At 39.8% G+C, this 14130-nt stretch overlaps 2 protein-coding genes across 2 annotated transcripts in view; both read left to right on the top strand.

Annotated features, from left to right (window-relative positions):
- The window catches only part of LOC111345841 (receptor-type tyrosine-protein phosphatase S), a 79288-nt gene extending 68545 nt beyond the window's left edge, over positions 1-10743 (top strand). Inside the window, exon 30 of the mRNA XM_088739789.1 lies at positions 10683-10743. Within this exon, the coding sequence (XP_088595915.1) occupies positions 10683-10728 (46 nt within the window). The 3' untranslated portion in view covers positions 10729-10743. The remainder of the gene's footprint in view (positions 1-10682) is intronic.
- LOC111340454 (uncharacterized) lies at positions 4193-9099 on the top strand. The gene is made up of 5 exons (XM_022947303.2): positions 4193-4319; positions 6220-6539; positions 7142-7428; positions 8087-8266; positions 8519-9099. Exons 2-5 carry the CDS (start codon positions 6244-6246, stop codon positions 8995-8997), a joined length of 1242 nt encoding a protein of 413 aa, XP_022803038.1. The 5' UTR covers positions 4193-4319; positions 6220-6243; the 3' UTR covers positions 8998-9099.
- Positions 10744-14130: the final 3387 nt, after the last annotated feature.

Here is a 14130-nt window from a genome sequence, read left to right as displayed (position 1 = left end):
CCTGTATATGAACTCATGTAAATACTTTAATTTCCTTGGCCAAAACAAACTTCTTTTCACCGACTGTATCGGCGCTACCTCCTCTACCAGAGAGGAGCTCACTAAATTCATAACCACAGTCAATTCTTTTCACCCGGCTCTGAAATATACTTGGGAAATTTCTGACAATTCTTTATCCTTTTTAGACGTCAAAGTTTCAATTGAAGGTAACGGTTTATGCACTAGTGTGTATTACAAACCTACAGACTCGCATAATTACTTGTTATATTCGTCTTCGCATCCATCTCACGTTAAGAATTCCATTCCTTTTTCTCAGTTTCTAAGACTTCGTCGTTTATGTAGTGATGACTCTGATTTCCACCACAAATCAGAGGCAATGTGCCAGTTTTTCGATAAACGTGGTTACCCTGTTTCCGTCGTTCAAGCGGGTTACCACCGCGCTCAACTTATTGATCGACATTCAGCACTACAAACGTCGCATAAGGAAGATTCCGACCGCATTCCATTCACTCTCACGTTTCACCCTCACAACCACTCAGTTAAATACATCATTCTTAAAAACTTTAAATTACTTCAAAACGATCCAGAGACAAGAACTATCTTTTCGCAGCCTCCGCTCATTTCATTCAAACGCGACAAAAACATAGGCAATTTTTTGGTCAGAAGTTCTTTTCAGACTAATGACTAACCAGGCACTTTTAAATGCGCTCGTGCACGATGCAAAACGTGTCCTTTCATTCACAACACTGATAAAATATCGGGACCTAAACAATCCATTAAGATCACCGATCACTTCACGTGCACCTCCGCCAATGTAATCTATTGCATAACTTGCACTTATTGCAAAAAGATATACATCGGCGAAACAAGTAGAAGACTAGGTGACCGATTCCGAGAACACCTTCGAGACGTGGAAAGGAATGACAAGGACGCATCGAAACCAGTCGCTAGACATTTTAATTTACCTAATCATTCTAAGCAACACATGGCAATCTGCGGTCTTTCCTTGCACTTAGGTGGCACGGAAAGCCGTAAAAATCTTGAACAAAAGCTCATCTTTCAAACCGGTAGTCTAAATCCCACAGGGATCAACGAACGCTTTTCATTCCATTAATTTATTCATGTTTTTCTCGTTGCCATGCTCCCACCAATAACGTAGCTCCATTTTCTGCCTTTAAAAGCACACACAACCCACAATTCCTCTATTCGCTCCGACGAAGGGCTAACGCTCGAAACGTCAGCTTTTGTGATCATTACGGTGGCTAATTTACCATTTCAACTTTGTTGATATATCCAAATTATTTCGTTACTCCCACCGACGCAGCCCCAAACAGTTTCTTTCGAAACTATCAGCCTTTATTCATAAGTATCTGGTACTTTTTTTAATCTCAATTTTTTGTTTCTAATTTATCTACTTATTTTTTTTTCGCAATGCATTAAAATATTTTTTCCCATTGTAACTGTAATTTACTATCGTATATTTCTTATCGTTGCATATTACGACAGAATAACCTCGTATAGGGTGGCCGTAATAAAGTGTATTGTATTGTATCTCGAACACATCTCCACGCCGTGTAGCCAGTCAGCAATGTGTCGTCTGTCCAGTAGAACGCATTGGATCCCCTTCTTTGAAGTCCTATCCATGCTCCAAGACTTGTAAACCTCACCTACTTCTTAAGAAGGTTTAATAGAAATTGATTTTGGGCGGTCCATTAATGACGAAAACAGTGATGTGGCTAATGTGGAAGGATAAGACCATGAAAAACATTGGTTCAAGGACTCATAATCTCAAAAATGTTTGAAGCCAGCATCCAGTTTTCACGTTAACTACTATACATTTGCAGAAATTGTTATTTCGCAGCGACGACCTTGATTACGTCACTTGGAGTTGTGTTATGGCCTGTTTAAAACCAATTGAAAACTCCTATATACTCCTCTATCGATCTGTCGTAGTTCCACATCAGAATGAATATTAAATTTCTACATTTATTCAAACAACAGTAACGAAATAACAGTTTATGTTTGCATTAACTTTAACATATGTTGCCCAACGAAGAGTAACTGTCTCCTTGGCTTTTATAAACCGTTTAACTCCACACATTTTGAGATATTTGGCAACTTTAAACGACTAAGACTGTAGGTCAGGCTCTCCAGCAACAACATCTTAAGCTCACCGACAGGAACGATGAAACGTTACCAAATTTAAAGATCAACAGGAAGTTGGATTCCTTTCAACAGGGTTACATCAGTGTCATGTTTCCTTGTTCCGTTCTTACGTCAGTGTGCATGTTATGTTCTTAAATTCTGCGACATAGGCGCAGCCAGCAGTCTTCTACAGTGTCTTTACCGCGTTGAACTAGGCGCAACTAAATGTCTTTCTTTTCATTCTTGCCAGGGTGTTCATTTACCCAGCCAAACTATTTCGCACTGTCTAAGTTGAAGAGCAAGCTTGAGCGTTCTCATTTTGCTCTATTTGCCGCGAGAAGGCACGAGGGAAGGACGAAAATTGACCTTGAACCTGCCTAGGCGTGAATTAAGCTTTACAATTTTGCCTTTTGTTCTCAGCATCATGATTGAGACAAAGTTTCACCATTTGTAATGTGAGACGAGAAACTCGCCGGCCACATAAATCACGACGAAAGAACCCACCTGGGAATTTTCTCCGTTAAAAACTCAATTCTATCCATTTTCCTTTAGCTTCATTATCATCATTTTTTTTAATTAATTAAAAACGACCGGGAAATCTGATAATCAGATTTCACCAATTGACTTATGTTAGGAGTTCCTGTTTGTCCAATGGAGACTGAAATGTTCATGTCGTCTATACAAGTGACCCGCGACCTTCTAAGATTCTTAACAACGCGCTCTTTATAAAGCTTTTATTCTGACATTGTTTATGTTCATAGGTGGTAGATAAGAGAGGGTCCTGATCCCGTTTCAAGCACAAATTTAAGATAAATTCACGCTTCACGTATATTTTAAGCAATATTTCGTGCGTCGCGACTATTTAAGGCAATTCTTCAAATCTTTCTTGTGCAAACTTTCAGGGAAATCATGAGGTTTTCACGAAATGAGAGAAAAAAACTCACGACTCACGTATACTTCAGGAGGCAAATTACACCTCACGTTGGTTTGCGAGTCAAGCTCGCCCTTTTGTAAAAATTCACGCGCCACATTTTAATTTTAGCCTTTGTCATGCGTCGCGTTTAAACTTTTCTTCACCTTCTGCAGAGCCTTTACTTCACTTATGCTGCATCCTTGTTTCACTTTAGGAATTGAAACAGTTTGACAGCCTGACTCATAGTGAGATAACAGTTAACCGTTCATTTATAAAACTACAAAACCTTTGAACATCTAAAAGATCGTGCAAACATACTTGAAGTTAGTAGGTTTTATTACAAGCTTATGGTTTTCGCTTTTGTGTTTTTTTAGCTATTTTTGGCTAGGTTTTTCGGTTTTTGTGCCAAAATCTTGTGGTGTTTCTTGCGGTTTGTGGATTTTCTGTTTTTTAGCATTTGGTTTCGGTTTTCGGACTCAGAATCCCAAAAACGTTTGAAGCCAGCATCCAGTTTTCACGTTAACTAAATTTGTAGAAATTGTTATTTCGCAGCGCCACGACCTTGATTGCGTTACTTGCACTTGTTATGGCCTGTTTAAAACCAAATGAAAACTACTATATACTCTACTAGCGATCTGTCGCAGTTCCACTTCAGAATTAATATTAAATTTCTTCATAAACATTCAAAACAACAGTGACGGAGTAACAGTTAATGTTTGCTTTATTTTAACGTATGTTGGCCAACGAAAAGTAATTGTCTCCATGGCTTTTATAAACCGTTTAACTCCACACATTTTAAGATATTCGGCAATTTTAAACGACTAAGACTGTAGGTCAGGCACTCTAGCAAGAAGATCTTAAGCTCAGAGACAGGAATGATAAACGTTGTCGAATTTTAAGATCAAAAGGAAGTTGGATTCCATTCAACTGGGTTAGGTCAGTGTCATGTACCCCTGTTCCGTTCTTACGTCAACGTTATGCTCTCAAATTCTACGAAATAAGTGCAACTGACAGTCCTCTACAGTGTCTACAGGAATGATAAACGTTTTCGGCTTTGAAGATCAACAGGAAGTTGGATTCCTTTCAACCGGGTTACGTCAGTGTCATGTATCCTTGTTCCGTTCTTGCGTCTGTGTTATGTTCTTAAATTCTGCCACATATAAGCGCAGCAAACAGTCTTCTACAGCGCCTTTACTGCGTAGAACTAGGCTATCACAGCGGAGCAGCGGAGTCAGTAACCGTCAAAGACAGCACAGTTTTGGTATGTATCTTGCAAATTTCACGCACTTTTAAAGACAACCAGCCAGAGGGAAGCTCTGTGATTTTAGCCGTTAAGGTCTCGCTTATTTTCTTCCAAATATGTAGTTTAAACAGCTGAAATATTTCTTGACATGTGCATCGTGTGCATTCTTGTTTACCTCAAGCTAAATCTTTCAACTTTGTCGCTTGGAATCCGCGCATTATCTTTTTCGTTCTTCAACTTTCTAAATGTCTTTTTTTTTTTTATATTGGGTATTCATTTACCCAAGGCGAAACGCACAGAAAATTCATAACAAGAAAGGCGGGCACCAAAAGGTTGTCGCGCGGCGACAAGGCGAAAGATCTGCACTTTCTGACCACGTGATAAAAACAAATCACGATATCGCATGGGATGAGGCCACAATTCTCAGGACCAACAATAACTGGCACCAAAGAAAGATTCTCAAGGCCTGGGAGATTAACTGCGTCAAAGACCCACTCAACCGAGGCGACGGGGCGTAACTCCGCAAGGAGTATTTACACTTGACTCTCGCAAACAAGAAAAAGTGACATCTATCTTGAATTTTAATCAGCGTCTTGTTCATATCTGCGCTTTTGCATAAAATTTTTTCTTTCACTTCCCCTGAAGATGGTCCGTGATTGCCACCGAAACGTCGGGAACATTTTTATTGTTTATAATTTCAAAAACGCTTTTAACCACCAATGCAGCTTAATTTGTATTTTCAAATATTTCAAAATATTTCTCGGAGGTTTCCACTCAGTTATCGACAAATTTTAAGGACCAAAAAGCAAACTTTAGATAGTGAAGTTGCCAAGATAGCTCACCAGTCTCACTGTTTAAGTTGAAGAGCAAGTTTGAGCGTTCTCATTTTGCTCTATCTGCCTCGAGAGGGCACGAGAGGAGGACGGAAATCGACCTTGGACTTGCCTGGGCGTGAATCAAGCTTTACAATTTTGCGTTTTGTTCTCAGCATCATGATTGGACATAGATTTATCATTTGCACTGTAAGGCGAGAAACTCGCCGGCCACATATTTCCAGACGAAAGAACCCACCTGGGAATTTTTCCCGTTAAAAATTCAATTCTTTCTATTTTCCTCTAGCTTCATTATCATAATTTTTTTCATTAATTAAAAACGACCGGAAATTGTATAAATCAGATTTCATCAATTGACTTATGTTAGGAGTTCCTGTTTGTCCAATGGAGACTGAAATGTTCATATCGTCTATATAAGTGACCAGCGACCTTTTAAAATTCTTAACAGCGCGCTTTTTATAAAACTTTCATTCTGACATTGTCATAGGTGGTAGCTTAGAGAGGGTCTTCATAGTGAGACAACGATTGACTGTTCATTTATAGAACTACAGCAGCTTTGAACATCTAAGGATCGTGCAAAAAAGAGACTAAAACTTAAACACTTTACAAGCGCTTAGAAAAGTCTCAATTTGGTAATGTTTCGATCAAATTATAAGCTTCAGGGTGTCATTACTGGTTCGCAAACAAGAAAGCTAACAAGAAAAGCAATCAATCAAACAACCACTCTGTTTTTTCGTCCGCGAAATCGCTCCCGAGTATTCCGTGTTGACATGATCGACATTAAGATATCACAATTTCTGTCAAATCGACCGCGGTCAAATGAACCAGTAGCTCGAGGACACTTGGATAACAAGAACATTTGCAGAAGGAAGACGTTTCATCGTCTTGACACCACGACCGTTCGTGACACAAAAAAAAAAAGAAAAAAGATTCTGAGTTTCCCTGAGAACTTGAACTTCAGACCTTAGGATTTTGCGCTCTGACGCCTTACCACTGAGCCCTATGGACCCTTACCGTACAAAGTCATTATTAGGTTCGTCTATGACACGCGTTAAGGTTCATACTCCCGATTTTTTTTTTTACAGTGGAAACAATCAAGTGAGGGAAGCATGATGCGGTTCGTGTTCATCATTTTATGTATCAGTTTGCTGCTGGGCTTCACCGAGGGCTCCAAGAGGCCTAGGTGCGACATTGCAAACTGGTGGGCGAGCTTAGATAGGACCACATGGTCTGTTTGTCTTAAAACCAACACCTACCTCCGAGGATTTTGGAGGAATGCTTTTCAACGGGGAGACGAAAGAGTTGGACGCCTGGAAGAGGGAAGGTGCTGCGATGCTGTGCAGCCCCAATATGCAGGTCAACCGGCAACATGTTCAAATACAGACTTGTCAGACAGGTTGAATCGGTGAGTTGTTCTCTCAGTTCCAGTTTTCTATGCGTAAATTCTTAAGGATGTCACGTGGCGTTGTGTCACATCTTAAAGAACGACCGGGTGGGAGATAACAATCCCTTTCTGAATGAAGCGTGGTGTAAAGCTAAAAGATACAATTGAATTCAATAACTATGTACGTATCGTTTTCATTACCATATTCTGAGACTATTTACCTCTGGTCAGAATGGTTACATATGGCCCATCCGTCAAGAGTTACAAGTAAATATAATGTTTCTAAATGTGATCGCCAAATTTAAAAAAAGCTACTAAATTGTTATTTTGTTGATAAAAGAGAAAGAAAACCCCTTGGTAGCTCACCTCCTCTCCACTTTTCTATCTCTTGTACCTCTAAACTACTGAAACATGTTTTTACGTTTTTCAGGCGATGGAGTATATAATTTTTCAGCGTTAAGAAATGAATGTTCTGACCATGTCGAAAAACCTTAGATTATCTTAGAGAAGCAGTCATTGATAAGTCAACTGGCTGAGTCTCCTATCAGCGAAGACGTTTTCATTAACATTTATGCCGATAACTATTCAGACCCAGTTGATCAAAATTATTTTACTCTTCTTAGGTATAACGTCTGGGCCCTTTGTCCTTCCGGTTATTTCATGAATGGCCTCAGACTTGATTGTTCTCTTCCCGCGTTTTTGAACAACATAGACGAGGCAAAATGTTGCCGTCCACAGAACCATCCCAGCAGTTATGAAGACTGTTACGATGAAGATGTTACCATTTCATTTGACAAAAAAGGGTGGAGTGAATGCCAGAGGGACGGTTTTTACATGACCGGTTTCTACAAGAGTGACTGTAATAACCTCTATTGTATTGAGAAGTTCAGATGTTGCAAGATGAAAGATGGTAACATCAGTCTCCTTGTCTAGTTAGGTAGATGGATAGAGATAGTGGATAGAGCGCTGGACTGTTGTGCGGGAGGTCGAGGGTTCGAGCCCCGGCCGGACCAACACTTGGGGTCTTAAAATAATTGAGAAGAATTTGCTGCCTTTCTATAACATCAAGAAATGGTTAGATATTCTAGTCTTCTCGGATAGGGACGAATAAATGAAGGTCCCGTATCCTACAGGGTTGGGGTAGGAAACATTAATTTCCCACACACGAGATTACTGCGTGATGGATGTCCTCCCCTGGGGTGGGGTGGGTGGGTTTATTAGAGGGCCGTGTGTTAGAAAACTCTTTACTGGGTTAATCATGTATCTACCCTCTCGAAATAAAGAACATTGTATTGTATAACATTGTATATCGTATCGGTTTTAAATTATCATGATAAAACAATAAAGCACAAAGTGCTTACGATATATCAGTCCGATTTGGGTCAAAGACAACAGCTAAACGACAAATAATTTGTAAAACTCGACATATTTACTGTTCTCGACACTAAGTTGATCCGATTACATCAGATTGCATCATCCCACGATTCAGGGCTCGGTCCCAGTCCAATTCAGTCCTCTCGACGTAGTCCTTTACAAATACGCTTTAGAATAAATTTTATCTCTTTCAGAAACTGTTGTTAGTGGCAGATGGAGTGATTGGGAAGACTGGGGAGAATGCAACGCTGTCTGTGGAGACGGAGAACAAGAGCGTAAGCGCACTTGTACCAATCCCTCTCCGTCTAAAGAGCGGGCTCGGTGTTCAGGACCCAGCAAGGAAACACGGCCGTGTAACAATAGACCATGCCATGGTAGGCAAATATGATTTAGATGGGTATATTTATCGAGCCAATCAAAGTCTTCATATTTCATCACTGGAAACGACACCATGTGGCGAAAAACAGGCGTGGTAAAAAACAAGGACATATAGAGGGTCTGAAAAGTTGTCAGTGTGACTTCCTTATTTAACACCATTCAGTTACGTACCTATGAATGATTCCTTATTTTTAATATTTATCACTTCGTACAGAACCTTTTCTTATTTTTTTCCTCATTTTTATCAGAATCAGAGTCAGGTTGTCCAGAGGGTTGGGTTCATTATGGAAACTCTTGCTTCCTCGTCATCGACATTCCAATCAGAGAATGGAAAGATGCCAGACGAAACTGTCGAAAACTGGGAGGAGAACTCGCTAAAATTACATCCGCCACCCAAAATCAGTTTCTCTTAAACCTTCTTAAGAAGCAGGTGAGGTTTACAAGTCGTGGAGCATGGATAGGACTGCAGCGAAGAGGATCCAATGCGTTTTACTGGACAGACGACACACCGCTGACTGGCTACACGGCATGGAAAGTTGGTGAACCAAACAATGTGCTCGAGAAATGTGTGTTCCTCATTGGAAAGAATTGGAGATGGGGTTTTACTCCAGGGAAGTGGAATGACGCCTATTGCATCCTTCCCAGTTGGATTCATTACAAAGACATGCCTGTAGCTCTTTGTCAGAAAACGCCAAACGGGATGGAAGTATTATCCCGGCTTCGTTAGCATCATGGCGATGAGAAGAAATGCATTTTCTTTGCTTGCTTTGTATTCGTAAGCTCTAGGGTTTGCTTTTGATTCAATAAAGTAAAACATTGTAATTGCCAATTGTGATTAATCGTTGATTGAGCCCACAGCACAATTTTCTGAATCATTTGCTCTTTCCGTACACTTCGTGGTCGTTAGCTATATCCAAAAAAGGCGCTCTGCTTGCACTTAGGAGGCCCAAAACTCCTTGCTTGTTGAATTTCTGAGTCTCTAAAGTGAGAGGCAGCCTCTGGTCCCTAAACGTTTGTCAAATGCCTGGTCATGTTGTTTCACCAGTCAAGGTTGAAAAGGTGATGAGGCCAAAGATTATCTACACATAGCATACTTTTCTAGCTCTAGCTGGCCGCAGGGAAGAAGAAAAGTATTTGACAGAAAAAAAATTTGCTTCGATCAAATATTTACATTGAACGCTACAACGACAAATAAAAAAAAGCGCGTTTATTTATCCTAGGTTTGCACTACAAACAAAATCACAATCTTAGAGAACAAATCATACAGGTCCAAGGACCAAAGCCCATCTGAAGTTGTTATGGTAGCTTATGTCGTGATCAACCTTCTTAATAAACTTGAAGGATAGCCAGGTTAGGTAACAAACCAAACAGATGCATCCTACCGTGACGTATTTTGTGTCTGCGGGGGAGGGGGGAGGAAGAGACGTTAAAGGAGGTTTTCCTTTAATGATCAATCAACAATCTATCTAGTTATTCAATCACCTTCCGATGTAAAATCTCTGTTATGTTCTATAAGGCTTGCTCTGCGTTTAAATCACTCGTCACTCGCTATTACTGTGGGGCCACATTATTTCTCTGAACTCTCCTTAGAAACTGTAAAAATTTAAGAAGCTTAGCCGTTGTCTGCTCTGGTTTACAATTTCCTCAATTTTGTCCTTGGTCCCATTCTTCACAGTGGAGATGAACACCAGGCTTTTCATAATTGTCAAAAAGCATCAAACAAAATATATTAGTGATGGAAAGAAATTAAAAACAAAATACAAATGAAACGAAAATGCTGTAATAATACGTGCAACGCCGGATTGATCACATTTAAGCACTGAACCTCACATTAGTCATTGCAACTCGACGAAACGACCACTCACTTCTTATGACCAAACGTTTACTTCTATTTAGTACGGAGTCTTACTGTAGTTATTAAGCATGAGGTGCTGTATTGGCGTGACAAAAGTATTATGATGTGATATAATGTAGTATGATGCGAGCAAGTGACGCGCCGACGAAAGAGTGAGCCTAGGGACGAGCCAGGTTATTTTGTGTACATTTGACATCTCAGGCCTTAGAAGCGACACGACAACAGGCAAGGCAACAAGATTATCTACCACTGTAGGTAAACCCCTTGAAAATATCACGTCATATAGATCAATGTCAGTATCGTAGCAACGGCGGAGCTGCTGCTCCCCTAACCCAACACTAATTCTAACTTGTTATCAGTACGTTGACTGTTGTTGGGTTAGGGGAAGTTGAATCATTTGAATATTACAAATTTAATTGTAATATTATTACATATATTTCCAGGAAACATGAAAACGTCGCCTTTTGAGCGTTGTAATACCGAAATATATTTTTAGTTAGTTCTTTTTCCTTAATCAGCTAAGGGAACGATTCTTATCCCTCGTTACTCTCTCCTAGCGATGGAAGCGGTCGTACTGGTACTTTTTGCGCTATATTGATATAGCACTGGAGCGGGTCAAACTAGATGGTTTAGTAGACATGTTTCAGGCCGTACGGCGCCTGCGTACTCAGAGACCTCTTATGGTTCAGACAGCGGTAAGGAAAATCACCTGATGATAGTTTTTATTCCGATAAGCATATTAAACGTCTTGTGTTTGCAAGGGGGATAAATTTATTTTTAGAATACATAAAGAATTTTGGCCGTAATCTCAAGGCTTCTTTTCCTTTTACGAAGCTATGCCACGGTATGTCACGTTCCCTTTTTAAGCCTCAGAGGAGAAGTGATCAATTCAAGGAAACGTTAAATTGAAATAATGGCAAGAACGTAAAATATTTAAGACGTATTGATAAGCAGTTTAGGAATGAGGACGCTTGAAAATGGAGAAGATCAACAGGGATTGCAAAAAACATATCGAAAAATTTGTTTAAAATATTATCAAGACGCACACGACAGAGCTACTTGTAAATGTACTCGAAAATATGACAAAGTTATATTTTTAGCATGAAATTGCATTAGAATGGTCAATTCAAGCCTGAGATGATCACTGATGAGCAGAAAGAAGGGGGCTGGGGTGGGAGGTGCTGGTTGTGGCATTTCTGACGAGTAAAGGGCGGGAGGTAAATTGTACCTCATTGAAACCCTTGCTTTTCTCTCTAATCTCATCTCCAGCTAACAATTCTTCTCCTCGAATGATCTAAGTTCACTTTGCTCTTTGCCATTTGTGACGTATTTTCCCTGGATCCTTGTGGGACCTTGAAGAGCATATTGCTGTTACCCAGCGCCGTAGATCCCCTAAGCAACGGGTTTATGCACTAGTGTGTATTACAAACCTATAGACTCGCATAATTACTTGTTATATTCGTCTTCTCATCCATCTCACGTTAAGAATTCCATTCCTTTTTCTCAGTTTCTAAGACTTCGTCGTTTATGTAGTAATGACTCTGATTTTCACCACAAATCAGAGTCAATGTGTCAGTTCTTCGATAAACGTGGTTACCCTGCTTCCGTTGTTCAAGCGGGTTACCACCGCGCTCAACTTATTGATCGACATTCAGCACTACAAACGTCGCATAAGGAAGATTCCGACCGCATTCCATTCACTCTCACGTTTCACCCTCACAACCACTCAGTTAAATCCATCATTCTTAAAAACTTCAAATTACTTCAAAACGATCCAGAGACAAGCACTATCTTTGCGCAGCCTCCGCTCATTTCATTCAAACGCGACAAAAACTTAGGCAATTTTTTGGTCAGAAGTTCTTTTCAGACTAATGAGCAACCAGGCACTTTTAAATGCGCTCGTGCGCGATGCAAAACGTGTCCTTTCATTCACAACACTGATAAAATATCGGGACCTAAACGATCCATTAAGATCACCGATCACTTCACGTGCACCTCCGCTAATGTAATCTATTGCATAACTTGCACTTATTGCAAAAAGATATACATCGGCGAAACGGGCAGAAGACTAGGTGACCGATTCCGAGAACACCTTCGAGACGTGGAAAGGAATGACAAGGACACATCTAAACCAGTCGCTAGACATTTTAATTTACCTAATCATTCTAAGCAACATATGGCAATCTGCGGTCTTTCCTTGCACTTAGGTGGCACGGAAAGCCGTAAAAATCTTGAACAAAAGCTCATCTTTCAAACCGGCAGTCTCAATCCCACAGGGATCAATGAACGCTTTTCATTCCACTAATTTATTCATGTTTTTCTCGTTGCCATGCACCCACCAATAACGTAGCTCCATTTTCTGCCTTTAAAAGCACACACAACCCACAATTCCTCTATTCGCTCCGACGAAGGGCTAACGCTCGAAACGTCAGCTTTTGTAATCATTACGGTGGCCAATTTACCATTTCAACTTTGTTGATATATCCAAATTATTTCGTTACTCCCACCGACGCAGCCCCAAACAGTTTCTTTCGAAACTATCAGCCTTTATACAAGTAATACGGATATCCTGAGAATGTCTTTTCAAACAAGACACAAGTGTCACCAAAAGTATTGCACATTAAGGAAGGCCTCTTGTTTCAGGTAATCGATAGAGCCCTTAGAGATTAAGTGCCCTCTTTGCTGGAGAAGCTAGCACCATTTCTCATTGGATAGAGAGAAATGACAACTCAAGAATTGTATATAGTAATCTTCTGAGGCTCAATAAATGAAACGTAAAAAACCGCCCTAAAAACGAACTTCATCCAGTGACGAAGTGAAATTCACCAGCTGTTGGCGGTGGCTTTATGACGTCAACAGGTGCTTTTCAACTGCACATAAAAAGGAAAGGAACTATTGATTCGATCACGGTCTTAATTTTGATTATGTAATAATGTTCAATTTCCTTGGGAATTTTCTTTGGAAAAATGATATAACTGTTGATATATCTTAAAACTGTTGCTGAATTTTGCTCTAACATTGCCCAGATGCATAACTGTCGAACCTCTTTCTGCAGTAGAAATTGGATTTCACTTGACTTTATCACGATTTCATTAGGGTTTCATCCCTTTGCAATTGCCCTGAAAGTCCTGATAGAAAGAGTCACCCTGTGTCAACTATTGGGATGTCCTGTCAGCAAGCTGAGGGAATTTTTTTTTGATAGAGCTGAATTATGAATTATTTTGTATAGCTTCAAGCAAGGCATACGAAAATCTTCCCAATTTTGACGCTTTTCTTCTTTTAGTGAACCAGCTCTAGATAGAGTTTCACTCGAAAAGAACAAAAAGTTATTTTTGTAACAGTAGCTTATTTTGTAGCAAAGAAATTTTTGACGATCGTAAAAGTTACAAGATGTAAACGCCACAAGGAAGTGTAGAGTACTTTTTTAGAAAGAATTTGTAGCATATAGTGCTCAAGGTATTTTTACAGAATTAGAAACTGCGAGCCTCTGACCTGGATGGGGCACCAAAGTTGGTTTGCATTTGACTCATGAATCAGTTTTCATTGAAAAAATTTGGAACCATTGAATATGCATCGGTCCAAATTTCAGTCTTGGACAGTTTTCATTGTAGCATTCTGTACTTCAGGCTAGTTTGCAGTTTTAAAAAAGGGTTTCATGAAAGCGCATTGCACCACGGGAAATCGTAATGTTAGCGTCCTTTTCAGCAAAACATGCAATGTTAATTATTAAAACATGTTCCTTCCGCCGACTTTGCTGCCATTCTGGAGGCAATTAGTTTGACTTTATCCTCGTAACAATATAGCAATAGACGTAACAATAATTTTTAAGTTCCAAACCCCAACTTTGAAAATATGGCTTGGTGTTAAGACCTCAAAATATTTATACCACTTCGGTTCTCGTTTGTAAAGGCATTTTGGTAATCTCACAAACGGTCCGCAATTTTTTAGGTCTGGCAACTCCCATTCGTAACTGTAAAGAATACGAAATCGAATAAATATGCTTTG

The sequence above is a fragment of the Stylophora pistillata genome, chromosome 11 (genome assembly GCF_964205215.1).
Source record: "Stylophora pistillata chromosome 11, jaStyPist1.2, whole genome shotgun sequence".
NCBI classification, from domain to species: domain Eukaryota; kingdom Metazoa; phylum Cnidaria; class Anthozoa; order Scleractinia; family Pocilloporidae; genus Stylophora; species Stylophora pistillata.
Note: the sequence above shows the minus strand (reverse complement) of the source record. Positions and strands in the feature narration are given on the sequence as shown.

What these genes read in the sequence shown, in the direction of transcription:
- LOC111340454 (XM_022947303.2), top strand. Translation starts at nt 6,244, where the DNA reads ATGATGCGGTTCGTGTTCATCATTTTATGTATCAGTTTGCTGCTGGGC. An exon ending in ATGTTGCAAGATGAAAGATG is followed by an intron (nt 7,429 to 8,086) that starts GTAACATCAGTC and finishes TATCTCTTTCAG; the next exon opens with AAACTGTTGTTAGTGGCAGA. An exon ending in TAACAATAGACCATGCCATG is followed by an intron (nt 8,267 to 8,518) that starts GTAGGCAAATAT and finishes CATTTTTATCAG; the next exon opens with AATCAGAGTCAGGTTGTCCA.